Source organism: Cibotium barometz, chromosome 37 (genome assembly GCF_041138505.1).
Source record: "Cibotium barometz isolate CiBa-2024 chromosome 37, ASM4113850v1, whole genome shotgun sequence".
NCBI classification, from domain to species: Eukaryota; Viridiplantae; Streptophyta; class Polypodiopsida; order Cyatheales; family Cibotiaceae; genus Cibotium; species Cibotium barometz.
In genome coordinates, this window is record NC_141082.1 from 29,914,343 (window position 1) to 29,933,142 (window position 18,800).

Sequence of the window (18,800 nt, forward strand, 5' to 3'; positions counted from 1 at the left end):
GATCATTTTACATTATCGTGTTCAATAATTGATGGTAAAAAAAGATTTGATTTTCCTCCAACTTCATGGTTAAAAAACTAATATCCTACATAAGAAAAAAGTAAGAATATACAAATATTATAAAAAAACCCAATGTTAATCTTGCTCCAATAATACTCACTAGTGTTGTGCTGTTCTCTAGATATGCCTTGATGTTTTAAAAGCATTCTTCCATGCCTCTATAGCTTCAACAACATCAAAATCTTCCACATTTGGACCTTTAATTGATATATGCAACAATGATTCCAACAACAATTGATAAACTATCAAGTGCTCTTTTGAAATATACAAAGGCTCGTCCACATAGATGCCAAACACATGGCTTTTCTTTACTACTACAAATTGTTTCCTTTTTTATGGAATCTACCATAAAACCAACAAAAATTGCAATAACCTTATCATTGTTGTAAAGCTGCTCTGGCACACTAGGAGCCCCAACACAACATCGAAGAAATTCTAACAAGTATGGATGCTTAAAAAAATCAATGTCGTGCTTTGCCAAGAAACTCAAAAAACACATGCGACACTTTCTTCAACATTCCTCATTTGTTTTTTCATACCTTTTTCCAAGGCTTTTTAAGCATGTGCAACAAACCTATGTGTTCTAGAATTAGCGTGTTGTTTAATGACACTCAGTTGTACATTGATTGAACCACTAGTCCCATATTCATTTTTGCTATTTTTTGTTTTTGACAAATAGTGGAAAACACTCTTCCACCTTGTCTATCAAAATAAGCCCACTCAAAAATACCCCCCCCCCCCAAATGCATATATCCAACTTCTCCTTGCTTTTGGAATTCTAGTTTCCTCTTTTGCGCTCACATTTTCAAGAATCTCTTCTTCTTCTAGTTCATCAGTATCAACACTGTTGACATTTTTTCTACATTTCCATGAAAGCTTAGGGGTTTTTGTAAATCCAGCATTAAAAAGTGTTTTCTATTTCCATCCATGATTCTTGACCAAATATTTATACCTGCATAAAATTTAAACTTTATCAAACAAGTGATTATTTATAAAACTTCATATCTTATTTACATGTTACATAGTCCTCTCTCGAGAAGTTACTAACTTTAACCGATACATCAACCTTGTATAATGTTTAAACATTACTCCTTTTATCGTATATGAAATTTATGCCAACACATAATCCTATCCTTCATAGACATATAAGCCACCAATATAGGTTTTATATTTGATGCTAAATTATTATACTAACCTATACATCAACCTTATATATAGCTTATAAAGTTTATAATATTCTTCATAAATGTAAAAGCCACTAACATTACTCCTTTTATCGTATATGAAATTTATGCCAACACATAATGCTATCCTTCATACATATATAATGTTTAAACAGTACTCCTTCTACCATATATGAAATTTAGCCAACACATAATAATATCCTTCATAGACATATAAGCCACCAATATAGGTTATATATTTGATGCTAAATTATTATACTAACCTATACATCAACTTTATATAACTTATAAACTTTATAATATTCTTCATAAATGTAAAAGCTAATAACATTACTTCACAACCCATATACATAAAAATAGAAAGCACTAACATTACAATCTCAACCTCATGACGATCCATACATATATACCACTTGCTAGCATTGTAGTGAAGATGACATATAACCTATAGTAAATTTAACCTTACATTTGATGCTAAATCATCATTCTACCCCATGTGGGTGCTACATATCTTTCATTAGAATATAAGCCACTAACGTTACAAGGTTCCAACTTACATTATCTCAGAACATAGATAAGTATACAAGTTATACCAAGTTTACATGATAAATTTTTTTACATTAGTTAAATACTTAAAAAAATGTTTTTGCTACCATAATATAACTTGTATACTCATGAAAATAACTTTCACGATTCATCACCAATATTCAAGTTCCCAAAATTCTACATAAAGCTTTGCTAAAGCATTAGAAGTATGCAAGAAAATGCATGACGTGATTGCTAAGATAAAACAGTCTTAAACAAGATTGGATCCCCTAATAATTGTTGACATAGCCAACCCACTACATGCATGGGCTATGGGCTATAACCAATTCTAGGAGCTATGTGCCAAGAAAAGTAAGATGTTTCGAAAACACAAATGCCTTGACAAGTGAAAGGAACACAAACATTGTTACTATTAGCATGCATAGAATCACTTTGTGAGATCAAAAAAGGAAGGTGAAGAAAAAAGCTTACAAATGCTCTTACTCACTTTGCTAGAGGCTTTGTTTTGTCAGGAGATATGGAAGCCTTTACCCCTGAGATCAAGAAACATCTGCTCTTTAAGGCCTGAGCAAAAAATACACCAGCCAGTTTTGCTCATGCTATGACAAGCAGATGAAGGTTCGGATGATCTGAAATTTGAATGATGAGTAGTGAGCGAGGGTGTGGGTGGGACATGTGACGAAGCAGATTCATCTAAGGAGTCAGGACATTCTCATTTCGTAAAAAGAAAACTAGCATGATGCGGCACAACAAAATGCAATGACAAAGTTCGAAGACTTACACATAACACTAGGAGAATGCTAAATGCCGCTAGAAGCACAGTGAGGGCAGCGTGCCAATGCTCCCCAGTCTCTGTGTCCAACAACCTCCAGAGGTAAAACTTTAACACTCATACTCCAAGTTGACAGCTAGCAGGCCGCGAGGGAGGTTCTCCCCATTGGCACGGCTGAGAATCTTCATGGTAAGGCACTCAAGAGAAGAGAAAACTTCAGCAAAGGTCCTCAATGAGAGAAGCCACCTCAGAGGATCTATGGACCCACCATGAAGGACTAGAACATTCACAAGCTGCTCAGCCCTCAAGGATACTCTATACTTAGGGGGCAACGTGAAGTGACGGTAAAGGACACTAGTGTTGAGTGGTCATGACATGGTGACATGCCACGGGGTCTTAAAGACCCTTGTTAGGTGACATCAATGGATGGCATTGATCAAAACCGCGACGTCTTTTTTCGACCGTCGGATAAAGTAAACTAGCTCGAGTAAACTAGGCTGCCTCTTGAGGCTTAGCCGTGTCGGGGTGTTGCACTGCTGTTGTCCTTGCAAACTCTTTGCAATGCGAACAGCAATGCGAGCAAGGGCCTCAAGAGTCAAGGGCCAAGGCCCTTAACTGTCCTCAGCTAGGACTCAGGAGTCAGGCTTAGCCATCAGGGTGCTGCAACTATTGCCATCCTTGCAAGTTATAACCTCTACACAATGTGTGCAGTGCGATTTTGAACATCCGAAGGCCGACTAAGCGACTCAACTCGAATCACTCGATTATAAAGAACTAAAAGAAGAGAAGGAACTCTGAACTTCAAGGAAGAATAAAATTCTCATTCAAGCTGTTATAGGCTACCACACCTCCAAGAGGGAACTCAACACATTCACCTAAAGGATGAGCAATAGATTACAACTGTCGTAGGGCACTTTACCAATGCTTCAAACTTGAGTCCCTTGAGGCCTCCAAGCTCGCTTGTTAAGCTCCAACCTCCATGCTGTCACCATAGAGTCTCTTGCACCGTCGCATAAGGCAATCACTCTCTCTCTCACTCTTCTACACAAGCATAGAAGAGGAATAATGCTAGAATGCTCAATCTCTCTCAAGACACAAGGGAGAGCTCTCTATAGTACAAAGGGGATTGTGTCTTTTCATTATGAGAAAATGCCTTATATACATTTGGCCCTTATTCACACTTGGGTGCCCAAAACTTACTTACTAGGCCTTGGGTGGTCAATATCTTATAATGTACAACTTTTAAAGTGCCGTTTCATGACACTTATTAATGTCCTCAATTGGAGGATCATATTTGTTAATCCAAAACGGGATTAACACAAGCTGGGGGTTAGGTTGGCCAACTTGGGGGTTACTTTTGGAGTGTTATGGACTATTAACTATCATTGGTAGTGGGGTACATTGTGGTAAGTGAGTCTTTATGACGTAGAGACTAGGACCTAACCAAGTATTAGTATTAGGCTTTAGATTCAAAAATTATAAAGAATTATATTAAAAATTTAAAACTCTTTGAAGCTTAAATATTTAACTTTTTTTAAATATACAAAATTTTAAATAAAGATCAAATATTTATATACCTCTGAAAATTGCAATTCATCACTTATATTTTTCCTCAAATTTTTTAACCAGTTTTTTTTTTTCCGTGAACACTGTTGAATGGGGGCAACTCATTCCGTAGGCCTAGGTTCGATTCCCTCCGGCGACTCGCGCCTGCCTAGGGACCATTTTGATCCTGTAACAGTGTAACACGACCGGTACGGGACTTTCATGCTCACGCGCTGAGAATCTGTCAAACCCTGCGGTTTTGATTCTTTTGAAGAACATCGTCGTTGAGGGTCTTACGACGAGTCCTCTGATTCTCTGATTCCATCGAAGGTAACTTAGCTAAGGCATGCCTGATTCTGTACTTTGAAAGGCAAGAACGTGCTGGAAAGGCATGTAGCTTCCCGTGTTTTCTATGGCAGGAAGCTGTTGACTGACAGGGGTTTTCTGTTAAGGATGGTGCGGGGGAGGGAATTCTAGCAAGTTAGCACAAACAGAGCGTTAACGTTGTTAACCTGGCAAGGAAAGAGGCCAGATGGCTATGGCGATGGCGATGGCGGTGTAAGGGGTTCAAGAAAGGAGGCACGCGGTACTAAGGCTGTGCCAAGGGTTTCTATCTGCTTTCAGGTTCTGTAAAGGAGGATGGCCATGACTGTTATAGGCTATAATCGACTTCAGGTTCTGTAAACTTACTGTGGAGCCACTGTTTCCGTTTGCGTCCAAGTTCTTAAACAAGGTGGCTATGGCGGTTCTAGGGATTTCGTTTGCGTTTCAGGTTTTGTGAGAAACGTTTTTTCCCCCCTCTAGAGCCTTTCTCTTTCCAAAAATGATCTTTCCCTCTTCCTGCGGATTTCTCCGATTGACCTTCATGGATTTCTGTTGCCTGCTGCTGTGCGTTTTCTTTGTTTCTCTCTTCCTCTGCGATCGATCTTTGACAGCCCCAACGCTGATCTTACAGACGGTAGCTCTCGAGCCTGAGGTTCCATTGCATTCTGATGCAGAGTCTGTCGAAAGGGAAGGCTTCTATGTCCAGGTTGCAAAAGCGAAAGAGATCAGGGCTCACTCGAAATGGAGAAACAAAATGACGCAACAAGAGGATCTCAAGCACGATGCAGGCCACAGCAGAAATGAGGAGCTGCATGGTGATGTCGCATATGCTAAACGGCTTCTACAAGAAGCGAAAAATTTGTCTGCAATCAAAGATCAGGTACTGCTGTTGCTCTTCTTTCTTCTACTCTTGTAAGGCTTTTATCAAAACATCTTCATGCCTTTGCCTTTTGCCTCTGCCTTTTGTTTACAATTGTTAGACTGAAATTATGTGTGCGCCTGGAAAGGATTTTTGTGGAAAATCTTATGCCTTCTGTTCGTAGGAGGGCAAGGAGAAGAAGCAGGCAGAAAAGGATGGCAATCATGCTACTGCTCCAGTTGACCAGGAGAAAGGATCATCAGACAACAAGGCATCAAATGAGGGTAGTCATGATAATGCTTCAACTAACAACAAAACAGGATCAACTGACAAGAAGGCACAGTCCACAGAAGTTCCTGTTCGCCCTCCACCCCCTCCTTTAATTAAGCCGGAGAAAGAGCCAGTCACAGAGGGAAACGGTGATAGGATCAACGAGACAGAACCTGATGTGAAAAAAACGGTTTTTGAAACAAATGAAGATGACACGGATTCAGGTTGGGGACACAGTTTTCCTGCTATAAAATGCAGAGAAAGCCATTGCGAAGATCCCAAGAAGTTATTTAGTGCCTGCCTACGCACACCAGGTGCCGGTGAGCATATTTCGATAAATCAATCAATGTGACTATGCTCATGAAGCTTGGTCTAAAGTTTAAACCTAGAATCTTTAAGTATTACGAATGCCTTGACGAGGGGAGGGATAGATACCATTGTGTATTATGGAGTGAGCACACTATGGTCATAGTACTGTGTAGTGAGATGAGTAAACAATGTTTCTGTTATTGATCACTGTGCACGGCATTGAAAGTACTTGGACGAAGGATATGAGTGAAGTAAAAGCATTGTTTTATGATGAAGATAATTGTGTCTTAAAAAGTTTGTGGAAGTTGTCAGGTGCTTTACATGGACCATTGAAGGAACTTGCCCATATCTATGGAAGAAAGCGTAACACATGTTTTTGTGGCACTGACTGTGCAGGAGCTTACATGCTTTCGTTGTCCATCACATGCAAAGGAGACTCAGATGTAACAGTGAAGGTCCTTGCTCCAGAATTTCTCATAGCTGACCAGTCTGAAGTGTTGGTGAGAAAAGGGAGAAGTGAAACAGTAAGCTCATAAACATGGGCCTTTTTCTTTGGAATGATTTTTTTTTTGATGGAAAATTCATGGGTTTAATTGTTGACTATATGCATTATCTAAGGATAGTCTGATCTGATTTTCACAGATTCAGTTTATGATGAATCCTATTTTTGAAACAACTGCATTGGATTTTGAAGCAGTAATAAACATGACTATCACAGTTGCTATGGCCCATGGTGAATGTAAGATAGCAGTTCCCATTGATTATCTTCGCAATTCAGCCCAAGAGAAAAAAAAGCTTCAGCATTCACCTCACTCTTTTCTTGCTACACCCATAGCGGTTCCCTATGTGCTCCTCTTTGTTTTTGTCACGGCATCAACTGGGGCTTGGTTGAGCTACAAGTGCTGTGGGAGAAAACAATCTGGGGATGCCGTGAAGTATCAACAGCTGGAGATGAATGCATCAGGACTGGGTACACCAAAAGAAAGTGCAGAGGAAAGCACAGATGCATGGGATGAGATTTGGGATGATGATTGGGAAGACGCAGAAGCTGCCCAATCCTCGTTACGGTTGAGTCAGAACTTGTCTTCAAGAGGCTTGGCAGCTAGGAGAGGCAATAAAGATAGTTGGGAGGATTGATGGAGTCAATAGCTGGGAGGATTAATGGGCAAGTTCTTGACAGGCACACTGGGGTGTTTTTATGGTTAGATTGCTCAAGAAGAAGGGCTAGGTTTGTCCTGTAAGTGTAGTTGCTCATCTCATAGTCACCTCGCTCAGTCCAGTGTCAGTCTCTTGCTGCCATTTCAGGAAGTTGGGGACTGACCTTTTTTGGGGCTACAAAGTGAGTGAAGTCTTGTACTGATCTGGTGGATTTTGGTGCCATAAAGGTCTCCGTTGCAACGTAAAGCTGTCTGCAACAAAGCTCTCTCTCTCATCTTACTCTGCTTTATACAGCTTCAATGTCTTGGCGAACCACACCTGTCTCACGTCAGATGTAGCACACAGCTAGTAGTTAGTTTTTGACTGATGCCAGATGGATAAGGGAAGCCAAACAAATTGTGACAGGATTGGAGGCAGCACTACCAAAAATTGTGGGCCATTGTAAATGCCATGCAGCCTGAGGTTAGGTGTAGGTTGATGAGGTTTTCAATGAAGTTGCAGAAACAACTGTCTCCAGGAAGTGCATGCAATAGGGTCCACTAGCAGCTTTTGATTGGTTTCATTGTTCAAGTGGAAGTAGACATTTAATGCTGCCTTCAGGAAAGCACAGGACTGATAGACTTTGTCAGAAAGAGCAGAAGGTAAGAATGGCAATGCTTCAAGATAAAGTTCAACACCTCACAAAAGCTTACTGTAAATACTTGCTGATATGGAGATGGCACACGGTCACTCTTTTGTTTTCACTAATCTTTTCTGGCATTAATGTCACGCATGTACTTATAAACGTAACATGCCCCAGCAATGGGGACTAAAGTGAAATTCCAATGCTTACATGATGTAGCATGTAGCTCATGCAGCACCATACGTTTTCAACAAACATTAGGCACATTCTGTGTTAAGTCAAGAATCATATATTTTCAATGAACATTATGGCATACTCTCTCTCTCTCACACACACACGCACGCACGCACACATACAAGCATTGTAAAAATGGAATAGGTACGGCCAATCTCTATCCTGCACGTGGGGTGGCCTATAGATTTGCTAAGAAATTGTTTGGAGAAGTGTAGATTTGTCAAGAAAGTGTCTATTGCTTGGTAGGGATGTTTACGTTGAGCTTACCTTAGCCTTACTAAAGCATGTGCTGTTGGGTCTTGCCTTTGAGTGCTAGCTTGTTTGCATCCTCATTCCGTTGTCACACCAAAATGCTCCTTACCAAAGGGTTGAGGAAAGAGTTTTCAATGTCTAGATGGAGGCAAGAAGAGATGATTCTTTGCAATGGTTCTCTTTCACAAAAGGAAAGAAGCTAATGGAAGAGGGAAGCCTATAATTAAACCTACTTAAGTATACATCCATCAAGCAAGCATGAATTCGAAAGCATATGAGCAAACAAAAAGAGGGAAGGAGGAGAGCTCACGAGTAAACTATTGCAAGGGAATGATTGTGTATTGCTTATTGTAAAAAAGTATGTATATACAAGTGACTAGTTTTTACAATAGGACGGTCAAATTAAAAATGGTGCGATCTCTAATACTAGTCTTAAACAACTATGTACACTAAGTCCGTAGGCTTTTCCTATTTGACATTAAGCTTATAGTAAGGTTGCTTTATATGTTTTAGTGCTATCTTCCAAAAAAAAAGGTGTCCATCATTTGTACGGGTGAGATGGCAAAGCTATGTTGGGTAGTTGAAACTAGTTAATCTATGTAGTGGTTCACATACCCCTCTTCCTAATGGTAACCGTGTCCTTGAGTCACCTAAGTCCATGATGAAGAAGTTACCGGAAAGTGGTGGTCTAGAATACACCATGGAGTTGGCGGTTGAGGTTATGTGGTCAATTCAGAACCGATTTGCAACTACATGCAGGGTAAGATTTCATCAAACTCTGCATCTACATCAACCTCAAATCAAGCCCCAAAAGCTATAGTTCATATTTATCATTCAAAATTAACCTTAGCTTTGGGTAGCCTTGATGATAGGTAACTTATCGAGGCGGTATGGAAAGTGAGACAATGTAGATATATTTCATGTTGGGTCTCTATTTGGTTGTGGAAGTGATGTGGACCCTTCAACATGAGATAGTGGCTAGAAGGGGTCCACACCTTGTATTTTGCGAAATGAGTGCCAAGATCCCATGGAATGATTGGCATGGCTAGATGGAGGTTCGAGAAAGCTTGACACAACAACAAGGTATTATGTCCAGATAGAGCTTTGTTGACGAATACGTCAGCTAGGGAAAGGTTTTGTTGTGGTGAATTGGAGTTGAAGTAGAGGATATAGACATGGAAGCTTGTTGGAGATACTTGCAAGGTTGAGGGTTCTCCAAGCAATGGATCATACCATGGGCTAGACTTGCGTCCGCCATGGTCCCTCCATCCAGAGATGTACTTGGAAGATTGGCATTGACAAGGTTTGTTGCCGGTGCATGTGTTTGTGTGCGACGTGAGATGTAAGAAGTGAAAAAATTGTGATGTCCATAGTGAAATATGTTGGTGATGTGCATGGGCAATCCGTGGGAGATGTGGGTGGACTTCTCCAACACAAGGATCTCTCCAACACAACTACTCTCTTCGACTCTTTCTGTTGCTTTCTTTGACATTTACTTGATAGCTCCTTTCTTGGGGAGTCAAGATTATTACTTTTGTATGGGCATGGCAACAGACTTGCACATGGTTATGCCCACAATTGCAACGGAGTTGGGGGACCTCTGTGGCTTGAGAGATTCGGCGATGTCGAGCACTTGGGCTAGAGGTAGGGTGGATTGAATGGGTGGGGTGGTCGAAGATGAGGCATGGAAGGTCCCTGTTGATTGTAAGAAGGTCTAGGCGATGGGTTGTACCATGGGCCAGGCTTACGCCAGCCATGGTTCCTCCCATTTAGAAATGTACTTAGACGGCTTTGTTAATGATGAGATTCAACACAGGTTCGTGAAAGAACAGTGTCTATGTGCCTAATACATGCAAAGCCTACGTGCATGGGCATTGGGCAAGGGTGGGCCTATATAGAAGCTGCATCCGTTGAAGACTCCAACACACTACTTTCTTCAACTGTTTTTTATCTGCTTTCTTCAACTCTTACACATGATTTGAGATCGAAAATTGTTTGTTATGTGTAACAAGGTTGGTCGATAAGGCGGGTGTGACTAAGATTGGGGTGCCTAAGAACGGAATAATTGAGGACACCCTGTTTGGCAAGGATATTGGGATGCCATGAACGATGGGTGGCTTGCCAAACATTTCCAAATAGATCTGGGTGCTTTTTGAGTCTCTTTGTGTCTCTTCATCCTGCTTGCTTGAAGAGCAGGCCGATGTTGGCGGATTATAAGAGTGTCCATAGCTTGGGGGTGGAATTGTGGAACGCGGGACATTACTGAGCTTGGGCATGTGGCATTGCTTTGACCTTTTGGGCATCTCCACCTCGCTTGACTAGCAAGATGTAGGCCAGTTTGGTTCTTGGGAGGCAGATGCAGAGCATGCTTGAGGGGGTCATTGTGCACATCTTTGTTTGGGTGCATGGTGTTGAAAATACAAGTGAATAGGGTGTGTGCGGGAACAAGCCCTTGGTTAGAGGCTGTAAAAGAGAATGTATAAATGTGAAAGAGCCTGTGAAAAGGTGAGAAGAATCTACTGGGAGAGAATAAAGGGTAGCATGAGAAGATTTAGGAAGTGTGGAGATATTTTGGAAAAAGTGAAGAGGTGGAGAGAATCAAGCAAAAGAGGTGGAGATATTCTAGGAGAGGTGAAGTGAATCAAGGAGAAATCAGTGGGATTAGATGCTTGGATGTAAACTCTATAAATTGAGGCATTGCCCTAATGAGAATTTGCTAGTTTTTGATTATCCATGCCTACATTAATCTATTTGTTAATTACCCACTAATTACGTCTTAATTATTTACTAATCACTGTTAATGATGTTGATTCTAGTGTTTGATCCACCATAGCTCATCACAATGCTCTAATTTCAACATGGTATCAGAGCCATGCCTAGAATCCATCAGGTTTATGAGCCCATTATCTAATTAATTAGGATTAGTAGATAATTAGAAAATAATCAAAATTTTAGTTAGTTTTCAACTAGCCTCTGTACCCCCAGCCAGTTGGAGGAGCTCTCTCTCCTTGCACACATCAAATTAGGCCAAGCCCTTTTAGGTACTTAAACTAGACTCAAGGGGCTAGAGTCAGCTCAAAGGAATTAAACCCAGTCAGCGCAGAACGCCGGCGGGAGCTCGATTTGCAGGCGTCGTTTTTCTGAAGGGGATTTGAGATTTCTTCTTGCTCAGTTCAAATTGCTCTAATTCCTTATAGCTCCAGGGGTTTTCAAGCATGCTCTACAAGCTGGTGAAGACAGAATTCAATTTCATCAAGTCTACAGTGAGATCCAAGCTCTTCATCAAATCTGGAGGTGACTTTGGTAAATTAGAGATTAAGCTTTCAATATTTGGTTAAATCTTGTGTTTCTTGGCTTAATCCTCTACTAGACTCATTGCTATTGATAGATTTGAAAGCATTTGAGCTCATTTGAAGTCTAAGGCACCAGATCTGGACTCCCCGCATACTCTGTTTTTTGCATACAAAACAGTGGATTAATTTACTAATCAATGATTAATCAGTACTAATCACTATATTTTGATACAATTGAGGGTTCAAATTAACCATTAGGTATCTGACATAGATCCCTATAACTTTAGATTGCAATTCGGAGTTGGTTTGATACTCCAACCATTCCGTACAAATTGGTTACCCTTGATTTAATGTAATTTCTGGAAAAATTGTGTTGATAAATTTGTGATAATTATCGTTTTGCATTTAACCCTCGATTAATGCCTGTAAATCTCACTCAAATTCAAGATTATTCACAGCCAGAGTTGCATTTGGAATGTGCATAAGAATGAATGCTATACGCATTATGTATTGGGCACATTGCATCAGTGTAAAAATGGGATCAGACACTGCCCTTGACCAGAATAAGGCAAGAGGTAAGACCTCCCGCAAAATTTGGGTTTGCATTGCATAATGAGACAAGATAAACATCAAAAACCCAAAGGAGCTGTCAGCAAATCATTTAAACATGTTGCTCACATGAAGCAAGAAGACCTGATGGACGAGCTCATGGCCCCAGCCATGAAAGAAGAAGAACATCTCCTTCCAAGAGGAAGATCCACACCAAGAAGATCTAAAGGAAGAATTGAAGGAAGACATGGACACGAGAAGAGAAGCTGCACGAGAAGAGAAGCTGCCACAAGAAGAGAAGCTGCCCCAAGAAGACTGAAAGAAGAGACAGACGCGTGGAGAGAAGCTGCCACGACAAGAAGACTGAAGAAAAGAGAAGATGTGAGGCTCCAAAGAGTGAGGAGCCATGTGAAAATCTCTGAGAGAGAGAGGGAGAGAGACCCCACAACCCAATGTAACCTGCCCCAACAAAGTAAAACCACCTCTGAGCCACCGATGATGTAGGCCACGTGGTAGATGTATGTGTGAGCACTTTAGTCAAGGTCGCAGGCAACTATAGTAAGCCTTGGACACATAGAGAGAGAGAGTGCCAAGGACTATGAGTTTAGGGACTCGAGGCACTGGTCGTAGGCTATCAAGTAAGAGAGATACTTGGTATAGGGTCCAGGTGCGCTAAGATAAATTGAGGGGAGGTGTGCTAGACACTAGTCTCACAGACTATCAAGTAAGAGGCAAACTTGGTGTAGGGTCTAGGTGTTCTAGGAGTATTCACTTGAGGGGAGGTGTTGAAAATACAAGTGAATAGGGTGTGTACGAGAACAAGCCCTTGGTTAGAGGCTGTAAAAGAGAATGTGTAAATGTGAAAGAACCTGTGAAAAGGTGAGAAGAATCTACTAGGAGAGAATAAAGGGTAGCATGAGAAGATTTAGGAAGTGTGGAGATATTCTGGGAAAAGTGAAGAGGTGGAGAGAATCAAGCAAAAGAGGTGGAGATATTCTAGGAGAGGTGAAGTGAATCAAGGAGAAATCAGTGGGATTAGATGCTTGGATGTAAACTCTATAAATTGAGGCATTGCCCTAATGAGAATTTGCTGGTTTTTGATTATCCATGCCTACATTAATCTATTACGTCTTAATTATTTACTAATCACTTTGTTAATGATGTTGATTCTAGTGTTTGATCCACCAAAGCTCATCACAATGCTCTAATTTCAACACATGGATCCGACGGTTCCATAGATCACGATTAAGATGTTCATTGGATTGGATAGGATGGACAATTATGCAGTGGCATCTTCACAAAGTTGTAGCATGCCAAGAGTAGCGCTTGTCATTAGGCTTATTTTAGACTCAATTTCAGGCCTTTCTTCTCTAGAGAGAGAAAGGGTTTGGACCAATAGAAAGCAAACCACCATAATATAACTTTTTCTGTTTAGATATATTTTATATATTTTATAAGGATTTATTACCAATAGAAAGCAAACCATTGTAATATAACTTTTTCTGTTTAGAATATATTTTATATATTCTTTATAAGGATTTATTATTAATAAAGAAATACGAATTGCCTAATAAAATACTTAGACCAAACTGTATATTGTTAGTTTCTTAATTCGTGTGAAAGCTATGGTTACTATTAGCTCATTTACTTTTGCACGTTTTGGAGGTTATCTTCTTTCCTCTCCTTTTTTCATATCAGATTAGCTCTTCTCTTGCATTCACTTTTCTCTTCTCTTTTTCCATGGCAACCACACAACCTAGGCATCTGAGCTCGTCTATTAGAGCAATTACAATATATAACAATTTTGATGTGGATAATCAAAGGTGGATTTCTACCACTGTCTCTATTTGTAGTTGGGTCATGTTGTAGATGAGGAAGAGAAAAAGGATAACAAATGAGTTCATCGGTACATACGAAGGCAGAGTTAAAGATTTCAAGTTCTCCAACTAAAGGATTTCGTCGAAAACTCCCAAAGGTATGACTCTGAACTGGTAGTCAGTTACATTCCCATCTAGATTGAACTGAATACGATCTGTCTCATGGTGAGTAAAAAGAATCTTCCCATTGGCCAATTCAACTTGCATAGGTTTCCCTGTTTCTTGTTCTAAGACTAGCTTACGCAAGCATCCTAGGGAAATAAATGAATGAGTACTGCTTGAATCAATCAAAAGCTTAAATGGCTTACCCTTATACTCAGCTAGAGTATGGATGATAGAGAATTGACGAGTTGGCCCTTGGTTTTCAATCGCGGCATAAATCTGACCTCTTTTCTCTTCCACTACTTTTGCTATCGTAGCTGCTCTGGTGGCTGCTATACAGATTGGAGCGGAACATTTTATGTATTATCAGTTGTCTTGTATTTGTCTGTAAATATGTGTACTCTTCAAACCTAGTAGATTGGCAATCAATAGATAGTATAGTGGGAGTCGTTGACGAGTTTTATGCTTCTATTGGTGAGCAGTAATACAAAGGGGGATCAAGTAGGTGTTTAGTAGAGAGAGGAGTTTTCTTTTATGACATGTTTTATATGGCACCTCACAGTGTTACAGATTATGGATCTCTAAAAGCATCACCTCTTCCTTCGTTTGACAATCCAGAATGGTCGATACTAACTACAGAAACAAGTGAGTGCTCTAGGTTAAAGATATATCAAGATGTGCAAAGATGTATGCAAATAAATGTGCCAAGGCACCAGGTGACAATAAATGTGTTTATGCTTGCTATTGCATGTGTTCGTTGACTTCTTTTCTGATGAGGAGGTTAGAAAAACAATGTCAACGTTTATCTGCAAATCAGAGAAATGTTTGGATTTCCTTGGATTAAAATTGGGATGTGAAAGAACAAAATGGGGTTACCTACAAAATCCAGCAAAAGTCTATTATTTGTAAATAAATGATTGTCTCTCATAATTTTATTTTAATATTTCATTACATGAGATGGCATTATGTGAATGGAAATCTTGTAGCTATTGATCAGGACTTGGAGGATGACATTAAAAATCCATTGATTCTATTAGAGGTATCGTTTGACTGCGAGCTTTTGACATAAGGTCAAACATTTCTCTACGTCAAGTGAGAACTGACTTGGCAAATGAGGACAATCTACAAGTGCATGATAATTATGTGTTCAAGTAATGACTGTAAGGTATGTCAACCACACTAGCCATGCAAAAGTATTAACATATTATTAATACATGCAAAAGTATTTCATGCTATGTTCTAGTTATGATTATTAACACATTACTATGATTTTTGTAAGTAGTTTCCAAGGAGAAAAGAAAGGACCATTTCATTTAAAGACCACCATCAAGCAAGTTTTCGTGGTGCAGTCGGACTATGTAATAGGAAGCATTGGAACATAGTATAACTGACTATGTAATGGGAAGCATTGCAACATAATGCAATGGCCATATTGAAGACATCGAGAAAAATCTTGTTAAAAATTTTATACATTATCCAAAATTTTATCTTTTTACATTGGTTCAAAATCTTCTTTACACACATTGGTTTACATTGAAAGAGAAAGCTATATGGCTGTTGAACCGTCCACTTGGAGGGATGCAGTTCCTCATGGGGGGAGGGGGGAGGGAGGTAGATGCAGGTTGGGCTGCGGAAGTGTCTGCTCTTGGGGCCTTGCAAGTTCCTCATATGGCGTAGATGTAGGTTGGGTTGCTAAAGCGTCTCCTTGGGGAGATGCAGGTTGCCCATCTTCATCGATTTCAACCCACACTCGTGAGGATTGTTAGGGTGTTCGGGGATACTACCGAGGTGTTGGCCTTGGTGGCGGTCGTGATAGAGGAGGCACGAACGCATATGGCATGTCAATAGGCCAATCGTGAATGTTATGATTACATGCTTAATGCTCTCAAAATTGAACAGTCGTAGATCCAAATCCGTGTACTCTGTTAATTTAGTATCCTGCACGAAAGGGAATAATTAGATTTGTGATGTCAAAACATGAAAAAGGAATCGAACATATCATTTTAAAAAAGTGCATGCTTACAATGCTTGATGACATTCTGAAAATAGTCTCTAGTAGAAACCTTATGTTGTAGCAAATCCTCCTTGAAAGGCAGTAGCAAATCCTCCTTGAAAGGTAGTAGCATGATAAGCTGGCTACTTTGGAGCAATTTGGACATAATTGGGACATTTTGAGCTTCTTGAATCCGTGTCTGGGGTATCTTAAGCGAGTTAAAAGGTACCAATCACACATTGCCAAGCTCCCACAATCACATATCTTGCTCGAGATCCACGTAGGTCAGAGAAGAATTTCCACGCTATATCTCGGGTGAGATACATGGCATCATGATCGGGTAATTTAGTCAGCACCTTAACGTATCTCCGAGATAGGTGGAGTTGTTGACTAGATTGCTCCGTCATGGTGCCATGCCAACTCAGTATGTATATTTAGATCTCGGATGAGATTAGTAAATAAGAAAATATTTCTCGGGCGAGATACATAAATTTATTTAATCTATCTTGAGTGAGATACCGAAAATGAAATTGAATTAACATATGCGTCAAATTGAAATGAAGAAAATATTTTATGGGAGAGAAATCAAAATATATTTAATATATCTCGGGCGAGATACCGAAATTGAAATTGAATCAATATTTCTCGACAAGAAACAAGCGTGAAAATGAATTAATTTATCTCCGGTGAGATACTTATAATAATGAGTTTATCTCTTGGACGAGATACTTTTATTAATGAGTTTTTCTTGGGTAAATTATTAATATAAGAATATCAGTGTCAGTAGGCCACGTATCTCATCCAAGATATTTGTGCCTATCAGGATACTCAATATGTTTTTTATCAAAATTACAAACCACAGTGGTGAGCATAGACTCTAAATGTTTATGGATATTTTGAAAAAGCGTTATAATACCAAAAGGATGATATAAAGAAGATGTTGAAAGATTAAGATGCTGATGAGAGTATTATATACTTCTAGCCAACCGTGGCTTATGACCCATTGATAACTCCTTGCCACAACCTCGTAGTTGGCCGGTGTTGTTGGGATATCATCTGGCATGAACAGGTCAAGTTTATCGACACTGTTATATCCAAGATGTTTGACTGTTGTAGTACACGGCCCCAACTACGAGAACACTATGGGATGTAAGGGATAGACAAAGATATTAGCTAGGTTAGTTAATAATATATCCCCCCCAAAGAATTCACATGATGATGTTGGGGTTGGCATCCCTTTTTCGTATTTTGACAGATGAGTGTAAGATGTCATATTGAAGGAGAGAGAGTGTTAGTGTAGATAAGAACAATGTTAGTGTTTGAGGAGGGGCCCGAGGAGTTACTGGCAATGAGCCTATCTATGAGGCTCGTTTGATAAGGAGTTGTAATTCGTCAGTGGTCTCTACCCTCTAAGTTCTTTTTTGCATGGAAAGTTGGTGTTCTAGCTCTTGTATCCTTGAGTTGTTTGTGGAAAGGAGACTGGAAATGGCAGCTTCTTGGATTCCTCTAGCAGTAGCCAGCTCATCGTATCTTCTTATGGCTTCTTCTTATACTCTTCTCGCAGCTCTGTTGTCTGTATATGAGTCTCTTCAATCTACTTCTGTCTTTCTGCTACTAAACTCTGGCTACTGAGCTACTGAGCTACTGATTTACGTGTTCCAGCACTTGCTGGTGGTGGCTAGCCAACATATGATCCATTTCCATAGTCTTTGTGTGGATTATCTCATTTTAAACTTTTAGTTTGTTAGCCTATGCTTTGTTTAGCTGCCCCCTTTCAGTTGTTTGAAGGCTAAACACACTTTGTTCGGCTACAACAATGGCTTCATTTAATGTATTGATCTCTTTCTTGGCTGTGAACGTGGCATGGGCATCTTGAAGCTGCTTTGTAAGTTTGTCTTATTTCTTTCTTGCATGTGCTACTTTCTTTTGAAGCTGGTCCTTGGCTTGGTCTACCTGTGCTTTGAGCTCTGTGTTTTCTTTGATTTTTCTACACCACTGTCTTGCTAAGCACTTTGTTATGCTCTTCTAATGTCTGAAACTTATTTTCCTATTCTTGTGCTGATTTTAAGCTTTTAATTATCACTTCTGTATGTCTTGCATATGCTGCAACCATTTGCTACTTAAGTGCTTGCATTTGACCATTCACTTTCTGTAATTGCCTCCATAAGTTGGCATTCCTGTCATGGAGCATGTGAGTGGTAAGTAGGTGGCATCACCATACCTTTTGTTCCTATTTCCACATTGAGGCACTTGTGGATGACGAGGTCTCTGTTTCATGAAACTGTAGTTGCAGCATGTTGTCAAGGCCCTCCATGGTTTCTTGTAGAAATGTATCAGCCTCTAGGTTATGCAGGAAAGAACCTTCCCTAATTGTGCTTGTATCTTCTATTCTCCTCTTCTTACTGGGGCTTGTAGGTACTTCTGTTCTCTTTCTCTTGTTATTATCGTGACCTTCCCCTGGTTCTCTGCTGATGTAGCTTCTTCATATCTTGTATCTGTGTGGGGCACTTGTTGTTCTGGGGCCTGTTTTGCACCTATCTCTGCCGAATGTGGCTAATTAGAAATGATAGGATTGCGGAGTGGTGAGAGGTTCGGGAATACCATTTGAGCAGGGCTTGAGGGTGGTGTATGAAGGGGCATTTTAAGAGCTACACTTGCTATCATCCCTGCAGCAGTGCCCTGTTCTTCTGTCTGCTCCAGCACTTGCTTCGATGATGCTATCTCTTGTGACACTTTTGCGTGCAAGGCGCTGGGATTCAGCTTCAACTTGCTAGAGGATTCCCCTCATCTTCTTGTCTTTCTTGGTCCTCTTACCCTTCTTCAATCCTATAACATGTCTTTTGTTTCTTTT

At 40.1% G+C, this 18,800-nt stretch overlaps 1 protein-coding gene across 12 annotated transcripts; it reads left to right on the forward strand.

Moving 5' to 3' along the window:
* The first annotated feature begins 4,289 nt into the window (after positions 1-4,289).
* LOC147617151 (uncharacterized) lies at positions 4,290-8,092 on the forward strand. 12 transcript variants are annotated; one of them, XM_086776739.1, is made up of 5 exons: positions 4,290-4,437; positions 4,527-5,311; positions 5,475-5,880; positions 6,266-6,393; positions 6,512-8,092. In XM_086776739.1, exons 2-5 carry the CDS (start codon positions 4,931-4,933, stop codon positions 7,004-7,006), a joined length of 1,410 nt encoding a protein of 469 aa, XP_086632865.1. In that variant the 5' UTR covers positions 4,290-4,437; positions 4,527-4,930; the 3' UTR covers positions 7,007-8,092. The 12 variants fall into 12 exon arrangements, with proteins under 12 accessions (XP_086632865.1, XP_086632864.1, XP_086632866.1 ...); XM_086776738.1 differs by having other exon boundaries at positions 4,293-4,437; positions 4,560-5,311; XM_086776742.1 differs by having other exon boundaries at positions 4,296-4,879; positions 5,063-5,311.
* The last annotated feature ends 10,708 nt before the right edge of the window (positions 8,093-18,800 follow it).